The sequence below is a fragment of the Malurus melanocephalus genome, unplaced genomic scaffold, assembly GCF_030028575.1.
Source record: "Malurus melanocephalus ecotype Western Australia unplaced genomic scaffold, MMel_1.1 scaffold_31, whole genome shotgun sequence".
Lineage (NCBI taxonomy): Eukaryota > Metazoa > Chordata > Aves > Passeriformes > Maluridae > Malurus > Malurus melanocephalus.
Genome location: NW_026623263.1, coordinates 1,163,360 through 1,180,441, shown reverse-complemented (window position 1 = coordinate 1,180,441; position 17,082 = coordinate 1,163,360). Strand labels below are relative to the sequence as shown.

The 17,082-nt window shown below is 43.3% G+C and overlaps 1 protein-coding gene across 1 annotated transcript; it reads left to right on the top strand.

Moving 5' to 3' along the window:
* The first annotated feature begins 238 nt into the window (after nucleotides 1-238).
* On the top strand, nucleotides 239-13,606 carry ENC1 (ectodermal-neural cortex 1). Its single transcript, XM_057363795.1, has 3 exons — nucleotides 239-621; nucleotides 5,124-6,937; nucleotides 10,375-13,606. Exon 2 carries the CDS (start codon nucleotides 5,136-5,138, stop codon nucleotides 6,903-6,905), a length of 1,770 nt encoding a protein of 589 aa, XP_057219778.1. The 5' UTR covers nucleotides 239-621; nucleotides 5,124-5,135; the 3' UTR covers nucleotides 6,906-6,937; nucleotides 10,375-13,606.
* The last annotated feature ends 3,476 nt before the right edge of the window (nucleotides 13,607-17,082 follow it).

Genomic DNA, 17,082 nt, shown 5'->3' with positions numbered 1-17,082 from the left:
GAGGACCGGGACCCCTCCTGCCAGCGCGGCTCTCCTCATCCCGCGCAGCGATTTCGGTGTGTGCGCAGCGGGGCGCACCGTGTTCACCCCGTGCGCGGTGCAGGAGCTCGTACAGCGAGTGGGTGCTCGGCCGGCTCCCCACGCCGCGCCGGCCGGGTGCGGAGCAGGGCAGGCAGGGCAGGCAGGGCAGGCCGTCCCACAGCCCCCGTCCGGGCCGAGGCGAGCGCCGTGATGTACCATGCCTGCCGCCGGCCGGGACAGCGACTGCGAGCGCGCTGCCCTCGTCCTGCCGTCCCTCCCCCGCCTGTCACTCACGGGCTTTGCATAAACGCTCCCCCCGCCCCCAGCCCATATACCCCTTCTCCGCTCCGCTGCCGAGCCAGAGCTGCGGCCGGCGTGCCAGCAGTAGCAGCAGCCCCTTCTTCCCTTCCTTCCGTCCCTCTTCCCAACCTCCCGCCTCCTTCCGCGACCCGCCTCCCGCCAGCGGCRCCAGCTCCGCCCGGCGCTGCCGCTCGCCAGCCGCGTCTCCGCGGCACCGTCGAGCCGGCACAGCCGAGCTCCTCTCCCATGCGCGGYGCTGCGCCGCCCAGGCACCTCCGCGCTCGCCCGGGAGCCGCTCCGGTAAGTTGGTGCCACCGACCCGGTGCCGCGGAGGGGAGGCGGGCGGGAAGCGGCGGAGCAGAGYTGGGGGCACAGCGGCTGCCGCGCTGCCTGCGGTGCTTCTCCGGCTGGAGCCGGGCTGCCGTGTTTGTCCCCGCACAGGCAGAGCSCGGCTCTCCTCCGCCCTGTCCGGAGCGCCAGGGACCAGCGGGGCACTGGGCAGCGGGTGGGTAGAATCCGCGGTGCTCGCTGTCTCTGGTACGCGGCTGCCCTCGGAAAGAGTCGGCTCCTGTTAGGAGCGGTGCTAGCCTCCCTGGTGGGCTTCAGCCTCCTGCCTGGGGTCCCGGGCGGTCCGGAGCATCCCTGAGCGGCTGAGGCAGGGCAGGGAATGGGCGAGCGCYGCTGGTTGCGGCGGTGCTCTCCCTGCCGGTATACAGAAACTTTTGCACGTGGTTATTGATGCATAAAGGAAACCAAATTTTTASTTCTCGTACTGATTTTTGTATCAGGCTGGGAAGAAGCTTTGCAAGCTTCTTTTCAGAGGCTGAGTTATTTAGGCGCTGTGATGGAGCGAACTGAGGGGAATGAAGAGTTGCCTTTCTTTGTCTGCATGTGGTGAGCTGTAGTGCATTCCTAGCAGGAGCAGCGTGATCTGCTTTCTGTCTCACTGCAGGTCCTAGGCAGCCACTGAGTTTGAAGACTTAAGGCAGGGTCGCGGTTTGCCTCTACCAAGCTGATAGAATCGGTGAAGATTTAGCAACTGAAAGTGGTGTTAGTTTCATCGATGGGATGATTAGCAGACTTCCTCTCTTTCAGCTGTTTGACTGTTTCCAAAGAAAAACAGCAACCAACCTTTGTGTAATTGCACAGTCGTATTAAAATGTGTCAGTAATTTGAAAATACTTGATTTTTCATTTGATTTAGACTGAGACATGCATGCTGTAGAACTGTTAAGTAGGACAACGAGCCTGTTGTTTAAAGTAGTGTTTACTGCTGGTCTGCTGTGACAAGTAGGCTGTTGAAGTGTAATTATAAATCAAAGTCTTGGTTGAACCTCTGTTCRTAGATAAAATCTATATCTGTAATTTACTGACCACTTCTTGCCTTTTACATACAAATACTATTTCCAAGGAAAAAAATGCCTGAAGGGACTTGGCTAATATTATTCAAGATGAACATTTGATCACTGACTGTAGATTACCTCTGCTGAAGTATTTGAGGCTTGCATAATTTCCAGTACCAAACGGAGAAATTGGAGGTGTCATTTTTACTTTTTAATATTCTGGTAAGTTTCTGTATTGACCTAATTGCCAGAGATTCAGAGATTACAGAAATACTGCCTCTTAGTGAATGATGATAATTGCTTGTAAGGGTGTTCAACTAGTCTAAGTACGAACTCATCTCAGTCCCACAGTGGAGGAAAAAGATACATATAGATATGTATCTTTGTTCTGTTTGGGGAAATATGTTAGCTTATCTTAAATGTGAATTGGCATATTTTGAATTCCTCGCAGCAGATGACATTGTGATGATAAAGGCAATCTTACAGCAACAGTTCAAGACCAGCATATGTGAAATCTATTTCTCATCAAGACTCTTAAGTTTTCTATTATAATGGGATAATGCTGGGTGCCTTATTCAGTAGCTGTTTGAGAGTGGTTCTTATGCAAATTTTTAATTTTATAATTTTTTTTACAGTGGTATTTGTTGCTATGGCTGTGGGTGGGCTTAGGTAACAGGCAGTGATCTGTTCCTCCCCTCTGCATGTGGTCTGTAGTTCACTGGCTTCCAATGTATGCATAACTGCAGGGTGGGTTTTTTATGTTTGCCTCTRTTTTGTTGTGGTTAAGGGCTCATTCTGAATGATGCTGAACAAGTGGTGCTCATGGGAATACACAGCCTGGTGAAAGACCTAAATGCTTGTAGTTGCAGCCTCTGATGTGAGCTTTACCTGCCCTGTTTCTGAACCCTGGGAGCATGATGAAAGAAAGTTTTCAGTATACTTTGAATTCCCCCAGTATGTGGGGGGAAAGAAGAGGACCTGTGTTTTCATGGAGATCCTGCATGSCTAGACTGTGATGTCTACATTCTGTTAATTGGAATGGAGAGTGGGGGGCAATGAGCATATTCAGGTGTTGGTTATTCTGTTGTCTCTGAGCAGTTCGGTGTTCAGCTCCCATCCTGCTCCCTGGTGAGGAACCTTGAAGGAATAAGTCCTCAGTGTGAGGAAAACCCACCTGTAGAGATCCAGTGAATACCTTGCATTGCATCATAATAGCATTTAAAGTGACTGAAAAAACTGACAGCAAAGTGTTCAGCTTCTTCCTACTGGTGTCTTCAAACAGCKTGTATATTAGTATTTCAGGCCATGACCTTTCTGTAGTCCTTCAGTTCCAGGAGATTTCAACCATAATTTTGGCTATAGGTTGAAGGAGTTATTTTAGGCTGAGATAAGTCCTCAGGATCCTTGAAAGCGTTCTCTGTATTTTTTTGCCAAACAACACAATTTGGTTAAAGGTAGTTTAATTTTCCTTATAAAAGAGTTACTCTTTTGAAGACATAGGAGCGGCCTTATGTTGTTCCGTGCTAAGGGTTAGCGCACTGGTAAGATACCTTTCTAAACTTTTGCATGGTAGAGTGAGACAGATACTCTGGTGTGTAGAGCTCCTCTCTGTTTTGGAGGACTTTGAATTGAGCTCCTGTGTTGGGCTGTGTTACTTGCTCTTTTCAATCCCAGTTAAGTTTCATCAGGCAAGTTTTCTTTCAGATTAAAGGAAATGGGCTATGGTATTTTTACAGTAAGGTGTCTCTTTATTCCTTACCTTAAATTTGATTTAGGGACTTTTTTATGGTAACTGAAGGCAAAGTTGTATCACAGACTTGCTGTTTAATATGGCAAATCARTTAGTTTGCACAGATAGTGAGGAGGATGGTACTGGCTGTGCTGCAGTTAATCAGCAGGTGTTGCATATTCCATATACACAGATTGCTTGTTCTGAAATGGAGTCTGCTGTCCAAATTGAACATGTGGTTTTGATTTTGTTGATGTTTCTGGTCATATGAATCTAGAAAAATACATGTATTAAAAGTGCTATTTTCGAGGCTTGTAAAGCTCTTGTATTATCTTGAAGCATGAAATATGGGAATCAAATGATACAGTTTTGTACTCCTTAAAGATACTCAAGTATATGAAAATGTCTATGTGAGAGTAAAGTATATCCATAACATTATTTATAACATTAAAAACCTTCACTAGTGGCCCCAGGTTATGCTCTTAGGGCATTGCATGCTTTCCAGGTAGAACTTGTGGCCAGTTATTTATTTGAAAGTGCAGTAAAAGGTATCCTGCACATGCAAATACTATAGTAACTAGGCAAGTTTGGTTCTCGGCTTTCTCTGAGTTTTCACTGCAGTTTGGAGAGACAGAAGTGAGATTATTACAGTAGTGGTCACAGCCACAGTTTGTACTGAATTCCGTGTGTTTCAGCTCCTACTATTTACACTGTGGCTTTTTGGCCGTTAACTTTACATGACTGCCAGTATCCTTCCTTTTCCTTATGCTCCATACTCTTTTGGCTTGACTCTTAGTTAAATCTGGAAACCTGCTGCTGGAATCATACACAGACCTGCATATCATGGCAGGTAACAGTAACACCTCTAAACAGGATCTGAGCAATGTTTTGTTTGTTAGGAATAGGACAGGATAGGGTATGGCTTCTATTTTCTGCCTCCTCAAAACTTCTGAATGAACTAATGGCTTAAAGTTTGAGGACTTGACTCTCCAGGTGCCTTCAGAGGCAGTATATCAATGACTTCAGCTGGTAGTCAAAACATGTTTTTCTGCTGACTCTGCCTATGTATATGCTGTAATCACCGTAGCATGCAGCCACTGAATTCTGTGGAATACAGGTGGAATCTGCAGAAATTATTAGTCATATTTTTTTACAGTTACACAAGTCTAAATGTATGGTTGATACTAGGGTTTAATTTAAAAGTTCATTTGTTTTTTTTCTTTTTGTGCCGTTGCATATTGAATCACTATATACCAAARGGAAGCTTCCTAATGGGATTAGTAGGTTTTTGTTCCCTATGCAGCTTTTGACATTCCTTAGGTATTCTGTCTGGTAGCTCTTCCTGCTATGATTCAGTACAGGAGAATGTTTCAAGCGTGTGCATGTGTATGTATGTAATGAATCAGCTGGTCTAGGTTGGGGAAGGGTGAGAAAATCAGTCCTGGTTCCTTTTCTTTCTCCAACTTGCTTACTTACTGCTATGAAAGTTGGAGATCAGGTTTCCCAAGATAAACCTGCTCTTGGGCAACAAATTTAAACTATGTAATTTATGAATCTCAGCTTACAAAGAAATAAACACATGCCAAAGGTAGATGTAATTCTCTGTTCACTCAGCTGTAAATTAAGGCTTTTTCTCCCCATCCTATGGTGAATAATGGACACACTTTTTGATATGGAAAAATGATAATGAATTTGAGTTTCATTTGCATTAAATTTTTTCTCTTTTTATAGGTGTGAAAGAAAATGTCGGTCAGCATGCATGAAAATCGCAAGTCTAGGGCCAGTACTGGCTCCATAAACATATACCTGTTCCACAAGTCATCCTATGCTGATAGTGTCCTTACTCACCTGAACCTTCTGCGTCAGCAGCGTCTCTTCACAGATGTACTTCTCCATGCTGGAAACAGGTCGTTCCCCTGCCACAGAGCAGTTCTAGCTGCTTGCAGCCGCTATTTTGAAGCAATGTTCAGCGGAGGACTGAAAGAGAGCCAGGACAGCGAAGTCAACTTTCACAATTCTATTCACCCAGAAGTCCTGGAGCTTCTTCTGGACTATGCATATTCCTCCAGAGTTATCATCAATGAGGARAACGCAGAGTCACTGCTGGAGGCTGGTGACATGCTGGAGTTTCAGGACATTCGGGATGCTTGTGCAGAATTTCTGGAGAAAAACCTTCACCCCACCAACTGCCTTGGTATGCTGCTGCTGTCGGATGCTCATCAGTGTACCAAGCTGTATGAACTCTCCTGGAGGATGTGCCTTAGCAACTTCCAGAGTATCAGTAAAAGCGAAGACTTCCTCCAGCTGCCAAAAGACATGGTGGTGCAGCTCCTTTCCAGTGAAGAATTAGAAACTGAAGACGAAAGGCTGGTGTATGAATCAGCTATCAACTGGGTCAACTATGACCTGAGTAAGCGTCACTGTTACCTGCCAGAGCTACTGCAGACGGTGAGACTCGCCCTCCTGCCAGCTATATATCTTATGGAGAATGTGGCCATGGAAGAGCTTATCACCAAGCAAAGGAAAAGCAAGGAGATCATAGAAGAATCAATCAGATGCAAGTTGAAGATCTTACAGAATGATGGAGTGGTCACCAGCTTGTGTGCCAGACCCCGAAAAACTGGCCATTCACTTTTTCTTTTGGGTGGCCAAACATTTATGTGTGACAAGCTGTACTTGGTGGATCAAAAGGCAAAGGAGATCATTCCAAAGGCTGACATTCCAAGCCCACGGAAAGAGTTCAGTGCTTGTGCCATAGGTTGCAAAGTATATATCACTGGGGGACGAGGATCAGAAAATGGAGTCTCCAAGGATGTGTGGGTGTATGACACCCTTCACGAGGAGTGGTCAAAGGCTGCTCCCATGCTGGTAGCAAGGTTTGGCCATGGCTCTGCTGAACTTAAGCACTGTTTGTACGTTGTGGGCGGACACACTGCAGCAACTGGTTGCCTTCCAGCTTCCCCTTCTGTATCCTTAAAGCAAGTAGAGCAGTATGACCCTGTGACCAACAAATGGACCATGGTTGCCCCGCTGCGAGAGGGAGTAAGCAACGCAGCAGTGGTCAGTGCAAAGCTGAAGCTGTTTGCTTTTGGCGGTACCAGCGTTAGCCATGACAAGCTGCCCAAGGTTCAGTGCTATGATCAGTGTGAGAACAGATGGACAGTACCGGCCACCTGCCCCCAGCCCTGGCGCTACACGGCTGCAGCTGTTCTGGGGAGCCAGATTTTTATTATGGGTGGAGATACCGAATTCTCTGCATGCTCTGCTTATAAATTCAACAGTGAGGCATACCAGTGGACTAAGGTGGGAGATGTGACGGCGAAGCGAATGAGCTGCCATGCAGTGGCATCTGGAAACAAATTGTATGTGGTTGGAGGCTACTTTGGCATTCAGAGGTGCAAAACATTGGACTGCTACGATCCTACATTAGATGTATGGAACAGCATAACCACTGTGCCCTATTCATTAATTCCCACAGCATTTGTCAGCACATGGAAGCACCTCCCCTCCTAATTGTGTATATATTGGCAATTACGAGTTATCAGGTAAGAAATAACACCTTTGAATTTCACTGTAATAATGCTTTTCACAAAGCTTTTTAGCAGCACCTCTGAGGAGGGGTGAGTATGTTTGGTGCAGTTTTACATCTGGAGCGCCTGAGACACGTACGTTCACGAGCTGCTGTAAGCCAGGCACCACGTCTGGGACAAAGCCAGATGCTGGAAGTAGTTTGCCAAATATTTTGCGCCCCCTTCTTTTACAAGGCATTTTCCTGCATGATTTAGATGTAAAGGACAGAGCAAAGATAACTTTTTTTCAACTTGTGGGAAAATGCAGATCGTCTTTTGGAGRTTGACTCTTGCTCTGCTTTTAAGTACTAAATTCATGCTAAAAAAAGGCTCCAATGCCAGTTTGCTGATGACTGACACTAGGTCACTCTGCATCCAGTAATAGTACCCAAAAAAGATACAGTAAGTTCTGATCTGAAGCCTGACAGTGAATTCACTTGAATTTCCATGCAGACAGCCTTTATGGAAAGTTGCTGTCATATGAGAGGTCTTCTACAGGGAGTTCAGGTCTAATTTTCAGTCTTCCACCAGCATGATTGTATCTGTGTGGACTTAAGTTGCATTTTCTCCATTGTTACTCTTTAAAATACTGATTTTTCAAAATACTTGTGGTTATATATGTTGAACTGGATATAGTGTAAGGAAGATGTGTAATTAATATTGCTGCCTGAAATAATTACTAGTCTATAGCACACACTGTTCCAAAACAAGTTAATTATACATAATGGGCCAAGCTCTTACCAGATGCAACTTCAGCATTGTATCTTCTCACAAGCAAGTCTGAATTTGGTCTTGCTTGGTTGATTGTTGTGCATTTCTTATTTTTGGGAGAATATTTTCCATATTAATCTGTGTGTTTTGCAACAAACCTGGCAGACTCCCATTTGCATTGTGTTGCTTTTATTCCCCACATCCCCTTTGTGGCTTTAGTACAGAATCAGTTGTTGCCAAATAAATAAATACAGTGATGTGCTTGATCCTAAATAATCAACGTTCTGTTAATGATAGTTTCTTTTTGGATTTGAACAGTGTATATTTTACCCATGAAGTAAGTTATAACAAAAAGGCAAATCAATACAATTGCAGTAATTAAACATGCTATGTGTGTGCCTCTGGGCTACCTAAAAGTTCAGACTGACAGAGGTTCTCCAGAATATAGGAAGAACAACTTGTGTGTAAAGACTTCTCTGGTTTCTTCTGTTTGGGACAGATGGCTGGGGAGGTTTCTTTGGTGTTATTTTGCAGCAGTTAGAYGTTTTCTGTGATTGTTGATGTGAATACAAAACCCAGAGGTCTTTGAAGCAGTGTAGATAGTGCAGAGAGTTGCTCCTGTAGTTGCCTTTCAGTTGTTTGGGAGCTTTGCGTGAAGAGGACAGGGTTGGGCCCACGCAAAACCGCAGCTCAGCTTTGAAATCTACTGTGAAAATGGGCTGTGTTGTGCCATCAGCTGCTCTTCTCTCAGGTGTTTGTTTGCCTTGAAAACACTAACCTGTTCTCCGTCCCCTCTCCTCGCTTTGTTTTTCCCAGACTTCCCTTGGGAAAGCAGGGCACACCCCAGAGACTCACCAGATCCTGGTTACTGGCAGTAATTGCCCCCCAACAGCAAATGGAAGCTCTCATTTCTGTGTGTCAGCTTCCTCCCTAAGTGGGAACTACATCTCGATATCTTCAGTTAATTTGTATTATTACTGACATTATGTGGTTCTCAGTGTTATCAGAACAGCAGTATTGAATGCCCGGACTCAGGTCTGTGCCAAGAAAAATATTGACTTATTCTTCTGAGTCTGACTTAATTGTTCTGGAGTTTACAGTACATGAGGGAGTGTTTTATTTTGAGAAAGAGTTCTCAGACTATAACGGTGCACAAAGCTTTCCTTTGCAGTATCTTGTTAAAAGCCATTATTTTGGCTTCACTAACACACAAGATAACTGGCTTAACTAGCACACAAGATAAWCTGCCTGAGTGTAGCCACAGACTGAAATTTCTCCAATGCTGTGTGCTCATCCAGCAAGTAGGTTGTTTTTTTTCCTACTGACTCCTGCTGCTTTGTCAGTGGGCGGGAGGGACAAAAAGGAAATTACTTCTGATTACTCTGTTTTCATGGCTCTGTGTGGCCYCAGTCTGACAGCTTTTAGGAAGACTTCAGTCTGCTTTGTTCATCAAATTTGGGAGTTTCAAATCRGGTTTTTTCCCTTCTGTTTTGAAATTGTTTAAAGCTCATCCCATGAGAAGGGGTGATGTTTTGACTTAAGTGTTGATAGTCTGTTTTGATGGGAAGCATGTCACACTATGCTGAAAAATGCCTAGAAAAGACCRATCAGCTCTATGGGTGGGCACTTTTTTTAGACATAAAAAATAGCCCACACTTGCAAAAACACGATGGACTCTTATGTAGGCTGGGTTATTTCCTGTGACTGTTCCCTGTTGTTCTTAGGCATCATAGCCTGAGAGAGAYGTGGTGTGTTCAAAGGCTCTGTGAGTGCACTGGAGCTCATTTGCATTGTAATGAAGTAGGATTTGCCTTCTAAAATTCTAGCAGTGCTGTCAGAAATTACTGTGTTGAACTGATGATGGTTTGGAARCTGGCAGTTTGATACAGTCTCACAGTGAAAAAGCAAAGCACAATCTCAGTATCCAAAGGTTRAGTTTCTCATTGAATAATCAGTTTTATAAAGCACTCTAGGATGGATTTGTTGATGCATAGTCTATTGCTGTGTGAAAAGAAATGAGGCAGAATTCTGTTCTAAGGAATAGATGTATTTTAAGTAAGGGAATTCTGTGGCGCTTTCTTTATTGTAAGTAAATTCACTTCAGGATTGGTTAATGTGAATGGAGGTATTGGGGTGAGGTACCTTCAAGTGTCCTTCTGCATTGCTCCAAACAGGTTTGTTTTGGATGAGGGATAGAAAAGACTGCACACARTGTTCATGTGAACTTTAGTGGAAGAGAAGTTGCAAAAGGTTGCTTGCTTAAAACAAACTCACAAACTTAAGATTTTGGGGCAATGTAAAAATGTTGAAGTATGCAAGATGCAGGATGCAAAGATACATCACTTTGAAGTGTATTGGRCCAGTTTCATTTAGGTTTTGAGTGACTGAATTTGCACCCCAAAAAATTAGTCAGTATTTCTGAGGTCAATAGGATGGTTTGCAGAGTAAGGATCGTAGAATAATAAAAGCAGAATCTGACCTTAAATAATTATATTCTTGACTGGTTGAGGTATCAGAAGTTGGGTATGYACAAGAGCCTTGAGGTTCGGGGTGGGTAGGGAAGCCCATCAACTGGGTTGTATCCTAGGCATAGTTTTTAGATTCTCTTTGATGTCCAACAAAAATCTTATGGTATATTGTTGCAGGAAAACATTTTAAGTAATTTCTCTCTCCTTTTCTTCCACCTCTYCCCGTGCTTTTAGTTTACTCCTTTATTTGGAGATGAGAATTGGAACCTCAGATCTGGAGAAGTTTTAATGAAGAAAAATCACTCGGCATCTCTTGCATTTGAAGAAAATCATCTGCACCTTGTAAATTATCCAGGACATGAAGGATTGGGAGAAGAAACCCCTGTCTTCAGTGCTTCAACACATSGTTTAAATATGAATGGACAAACCTGTGATCTGGTCCTTGTGCTAGTAATTCTGGATTAATGCCAATATGAATCAGTCCTTCAAAGATGAAAAAAAGAGACAGGACTTCTCATAGTTGTGCGCCACATAGCACTGGATTTCCGTGGACCCCACTGTTTTTATGTGAAATTCGAACTGGTTGTCACCTCWCTTTGTGGCGGATTGAAGCACCAGCTGCAGGGGGAGCAGGCCAGGTGTGAAGCAGCAAGATGCTAATGTGAATGAAGATCCAGCAGAATTGCTGCTGAGCTCTGCTGACTGCAGTGTGCTTACCTGTGGGCAGTGCCTACAGCATTTACACCCTGTGTTGCATTGTCCTGTGTGCAGTAAGTGACCTTCTGCTTCATAAGGACTGATCCAGTGGTGAAATGTTTTTGCAACAGTGGGGAACAAACATTACATCCCCAAGATACTCATTGTTCCTGTTMCTTTCTGTATTTATAATTCAGTCTGTCCCATTCCTATTATGTTACTTGTTGTAGATATAGTTATTTATTGTTCAGTGCTTGCATGCTGAAACAATGCCTGCAATTGTCTTCATGTTGCAAGGGCTTGTGTGAATTGTATGTTTTGCACATATTGTGATTGCTAACTTGCTCKGCTGCACAAAGAAAGAAAACTATTGGGTAACAGTTGGAGGTGGTATGGAGAAGTGGCTTCCCAGTCAGAAATGGAAGGATTACAAGACAGGATTTTACATTACACGTGTACTCGAGCAACAAGCCATGGAGGTCATGTTCTCAGGCCACCAGCTCCCCTGGTTGCATGTGGTGTGTCTTGTAGATGGGTGTCCTTTCAACATTTCATATGTTGGTCATGCCTTTCAATTTCTGATCTGGAAATAGCCAAAGTCTCTTGCAACACTCTCTTTGTGCAGCTTCCTGATTGCAACGCAAATACTGTGGAAGAGCTTCTGGATACCAAGCCCGGATGAAGTCATTGTCCAAACTTATTTATTTATTTATTGGGTTGGAGGAGGGTTACCTACAATATAGCCACATTGTCCTGAAGGAGTGGAGAATGGTGATTCAAGAATAAAAACRAAAAAAACCTCAGCCTAGGTTAATGATGAAGTCTTAAAAAAAAAAAAGAAAAAAGAAGAAAGAGCAGCAATTTTGCACTGACTGGATTGCCTCATCCATCTGGATTTCGGATGATCATCTGAGTGGCCAGATRTCAAAGACCGAAGTGCTCTAGAAAAATTCTTATGGGGATAGAAAATGAATTTCAAACCTCTTAGCTTAAAAAAAAGAGCCCTCAAACTCTGCTGCTTTTAATTTTCCTTATCCAGGTGTGTCTTTAATCCCTTGGTTTCTCAGAAGCTTCAAATACTCCTGAGAAATCAAACTTTGATTTTTAAATAAAATAGTTTCTTATTATTCTAGTCTTTGGACAAAGATGAAGCTACTCTTTTTCTTTGGAATTTCAGAAGCTTGTGTTTCACAGGTACTTTCTTTGCCAGATCCTGTCATGAAGCTTGTATTGTATTGTGTTTTTTCTTAAATGTGTCTGGAGCCCAACTTAACTGGCRCATTCAGTAACATGGTTGGTGCGTGCTGTGGTATAAGTAAACAGCTGCATGTGTGCATGCAAAACAAAAATAGTCACATTGGTGATGCTTGCCTTTCTCTGTGACCGTGATGTAGCTGTATTTGTGAAAGCTTTGTCATCTGAAAGTGTTTACATTGGTCACTGGAAGTTTCTCTGCGCTGCCTTACATTTGATTTGCTGTTTGGAGAAGACTCTTTACATTTCAGAAATAAAGTATTTGAAGTTCTGTGAATGCTGAGAGAACAGTGATTAATCAGCAAAGTCATTTGCAGTTTTTAAAAGGGTGAGTTCCAGCTAGATGTGATAATAGTTCCACTGATTAAACTGATTCCTTGAAGTGATAGGTTAAATATTTAAACCCACAGCCTCCCTACCCATGCCCCCCCTTAGATGCCCTTTAAACAATAGGAAAACAGATTAGGATAGGTCTCCTTTCTATATCCCTGTACTTGTTCGGGTTGCCGTGTTAAAGCAAACAGCCTTGAATTTTTGTTGCCTTTCATCTTGTGGATCACTCTCAGGAGTGTGAAGGGAGCCATAAAATCAGACTTCCTGTGTTTTGCATGTCCGCTCCCCAGGCACTAGCAATTACATAAGGTACAAGGAAGTAAAGAACCAGGTCCCCAGGGGCCCCTGTGTTTGAATAAGGACGTGTAGCTTTGAGACCTCTGTTCTCCATCAAGCTGATCAGAGTCCAGAGGTGAAGTTGCTCTGCATCTAACTATTTAACTTATGAAATCTGTTTTGTAGTGCCATGCAGCTACCAAAAGTGGGGTGAATTTTCTGCAGCTGTTTCAAAGTTGTGGTCTGCTTTCAAGTCCTCAATTAATTCCTGTGTGTAGGCTGAAGGAAGCTGGAGTCAGGGTGGGCCTCTGGCTCTGCAGGAAATTCAGTAGGCTCTTGCTCTGTGAATTGTTGTGGGAATCCTGGCTAACTACTTGACCATTCCAGGCCTGCAAAACGCCCCACACTTTGAAGCAAACGCAGTTCACAGCAGAGTGCACACAAAAACCCTGGCATAAGACGGGAAGGTTCCTCTTATTTTGCAGGCTGGTTGCTGTAGAAACATGGAACAAAGGACAGCCTTCCTCTTCTGGTATAATTGTGCAGCCCCTTTTCTGTATGTCTGACACCTGTCTGAATAAGAGTGATTAGAACAGCATAATGTTCCCGTTCCTGGTCATTGAAGATGTGGTTCATGTGCTAAAAGAAAACTGCAAGTGAAGAAGTAAAATTGTCTATGTTGTTTGCTACTACATCTTGAGATTTTGTAAAACTCACTTTTTTTTTTCACAATGTGAAACTGAAGGTCAATAAATTATTAGATATTTCCTCTCCATAGAATGTTTATTTGAAGTTTTGTCTCTTCCTCCTCTCCTCACCCCTAAATGCTTTGAATCCCTTATAATGTCCTTTTTATGTCCTCTTAAAAGAAGCGCATCAGCAACATGCAATTAAATGCTTTGGTTTAAGCTTCTGCTTCAGTTGCTCTTTCCTTCCCTTTGTTCTGTTCTGCCTCTGTTACTATGATCTCTATCTCTAAGTTCAGCAGTTAAAACTCAGAGAGCCTCAAAACATTTAAGAACAGGAAATGCAAGTTTGTTGGTGCTTGCACTACAGTTCAGTTAGTGCCTGATACCWCTTGGAAGTGGAATTAGGCATCTTGAATCCTTTTTAATTATTCTCATGTCAGAAAATGCTGGCTCTGGATAAAACAGTTCAGTTGCTCTATATCCTGTACATGTGTGGTCAAACTCTTCGAACTTTTCATCTTAYATTTTTTTTGTATATGGGGTAGTGGTGTTTTTCTTAGTTTTAGGTGTTTGTTTTTTGTTTGATATTTTTCTTTTATTTATTTGGTCAAAYACTATTTAAATACTATTGATTTTCTACATTGACTTAGCACCTGTGTGACCTGAAAGTGTTGCTGAACACTGTCCAGATAGAAAACAGCAATTTTTCTAGCATTTACACTACCTCTTATTAAAACTCCTACAGCTGCCCTTTGAAAAGTCACAGGTTCCTTTGTGGTCTCTCTTTGATCAAAAGAGTTGGGCTTTCTGGTGACTTTCTGGTCTTGGTGTGTTTGAGATGTTTGCCATCAGTTTTGGCTGGGGGAGTGAGACACTTAGAGAATCTTTAAAAATGAATGATATTGGAAGACATCGGCCTTTCCAGAGAACAAGGTAAGGTTAAATCAGTTTCAGTGCTTAATGCAAGCTCTTTGTTGGACAGTAACCTCAGTCCTTTTTTTTGTTTAATTTGGATTTCACCAAGGCATGGGATGCTCAGAACAGCACTGGGCATAAACAAATCGCTGTGGAGTGCTCGCTTCTGTCATTTTAGGGCACTGGGTTACTTATTCCATCTGGTCGTGGATTTGAACTCCTTTGCTTCCAAGTTTTCTCATACTGGAGGTTTTAATATTTGTGGTGAGAATATAAAAAAAATAATATTTAGGTTAAAAACAACTGATAATCTGAACAAGATACCTGCAAGACTTTATTCATGGTAAGTATGAAAACTAAATGCTTTGAATGATTAGAAAGACATCAGCTCATTAGCATTGACTATGGCTTCATCAAGCATCCTAAGGTGATCAGCCCTGACCTGGGAAAGTCCCAAAAGCCCTGTTTATGCCAGTAAATTGAATATGCCTGGGGATGGTCTGGCATGGACAGCTGGCATGACACAGTTCTGAGCTCTTGGAGCAGCCCCTTGTCCTGGCGAGGTGGTGGCTGCATGCAAGCTGCTTGGGGCGGCTGCTGAAGCACTCTGGCTCCTGAGCCCTGCCCAGGAATACTCAGAGGAGTGCACATTTGTAGGGCCAAAGCTGTTGGGGCTGCTGAAACAATTGAGCAGAGCTGACAGTCTGTTCTGTGCCTGGGAGCACTCCCGAATGGAATTTGATACATTGCCATTGTCCCAGCTGGGACACATGAGTCCCACATTTAGGTCCCTGGTAACTGTGGGCTGATAACTGGTTGTCTGAYCTGGCATCCGTGACACAAATGCTGTTGAAGGTGGAGGAAGGAATGCAGTCTRTGAGTGACACAGACCTTGGTAAGTGGGAAGATGGGTCCTGAAGAGGTCGAGACACACTGCTTCCTCAGATGCAAGGCAGAAAGCTTTGGAKGTGCAGAGAGAGGAGGGCAGGAGTGTCCCTACTGCAGGTGAGAAATGTTTGCTGTGCCCAAAGCTCTCCTGATGTCCTGAGGGCTTTGCAGCAGGTGCGTGGTGTCTCCTGGTTTCAAAAAAAGAAAACAGAACAGAGCTCTATYAGAGACACAGCACAAGCGTGCACATGGGAACACATATGTTTGCCCAAAACCCTGGCTGGCAAACACTGAGGCAAGTCACTTTAGTTATAAAAGATCATTAGTCCCCAGTTTTACCCAGCATGGCCTCATTTTTGGCCCTTTYACCTCTTACACCCGCATAATTTACTCCCCTCCACAGTGTGAAAGACTATGAGCTGAAATGATCTGTCATCTGGGGGTGTGTATGCACATAAACCATACAGAAACATAAATATCATAGAAAAGTCATATGTTTATTCAAATTTTTACATTTATGTGTATGTGTGACTTGAAGCCAAGTACAGACTTGTTCAGTGGTAACATACACAATGTACACAAAGACCATCTGTCTTCTGTGTGTCTTTAACAGAGGTCTCTGAATTTTAAAGTGTCGTTATCTGTTAGAAACTGTACATTGAAGGATGAGAATTACTCTTAAAACAAAAAAATGGTGTGTAAGGTATGCCTGTGAATTAAAATGAGCAGCTAAATAAATTACAAATCTCTTTCATAATCACGTTTAGGCAATGCTTCTGGCCTGACAATGCTCTGACAGTCTCAGGAAACCAAACTAGGCAATGTGTCCTTTTTGTGTGTGTGTGTGCCTAGTTACCCTAGAAACCATAATCTCTATCTCTGAAGCAATGGGGAGCTATGAAGGAGGCAAAGCCACGGGAGTTTCTTCCAAGACTCCTCCTAATCCTTCTCTTATGTTATCAGACATTCAGTAAATTACTTAGCTCTTGGTATTAGATGAAGTTCRTTAGATATTTTGTAATCACTCTGGAATTTGTGGGTCATAGTCCATGCTCTGATTCAGAGGTAACGTCTATGGTTGACTGTGTTACTTCATCTCAATTATTTATTTATATGAGCCAAAGTCACAAATACAAACTAAGCTCTTTCCAGGAGATTTCAACACACATCATCACGTTTCATCCCAACAACAGGTTCATTAGGGAGCAAAACCGTGTAGTCCCAGCCTCAAGCTGAGAAACTGGGGAGTGGGAGATTCACTGGAGGGTGCAACAAGAGTAGTAGCAGATCCTTTTCAGTTCTCCCAGCACCTTCTCTTAAAGGCACTGAGTGCACTGCACCAATCTGCTTTGTTAGACTGACTGAAAATCTGTTATCTCATTCATGTTGTTAATTGGTTTGAGAAGGGTTAAACTATTTACAGAGATGCTGTCTCCCAAGACTAACAGAACTAGGTCTAAAAGAAATAGGAAGGACTTGCCATCAGATAAACACAAGCAATCTGGCTTTTTACACAGCAGTGAGGCACAATAATTCTTTCAGGCAGACGGTTACTCTTTACCTAAAGAGCACTGATAGGAAGCAGACAGGTTTAGGGAACTGTTGGTAGCAGAGTATTTATACAGACTTAAAATGTTATCCTGCTCCTTGGCATCCCTCCCAGCATGGAGAGGTACTGAGCAAAATAAAGATGCATATTGGATATTTTATCCTAGAGGCAATAGCCTTTCTTTTCCATTCCAAGAATAGAAACATCTTGTCTTAAAACACTTAGAAGGACTGTTTTAAAGTCTGGGGATGTCTATAAAGGGACTCAGGTAGTGTGGGCTTCCTCCTAGGGTGAATGACTGGCTGGAGTGGCTTGGTTCAGGGTTTGGGAAGCAGCTGTGAG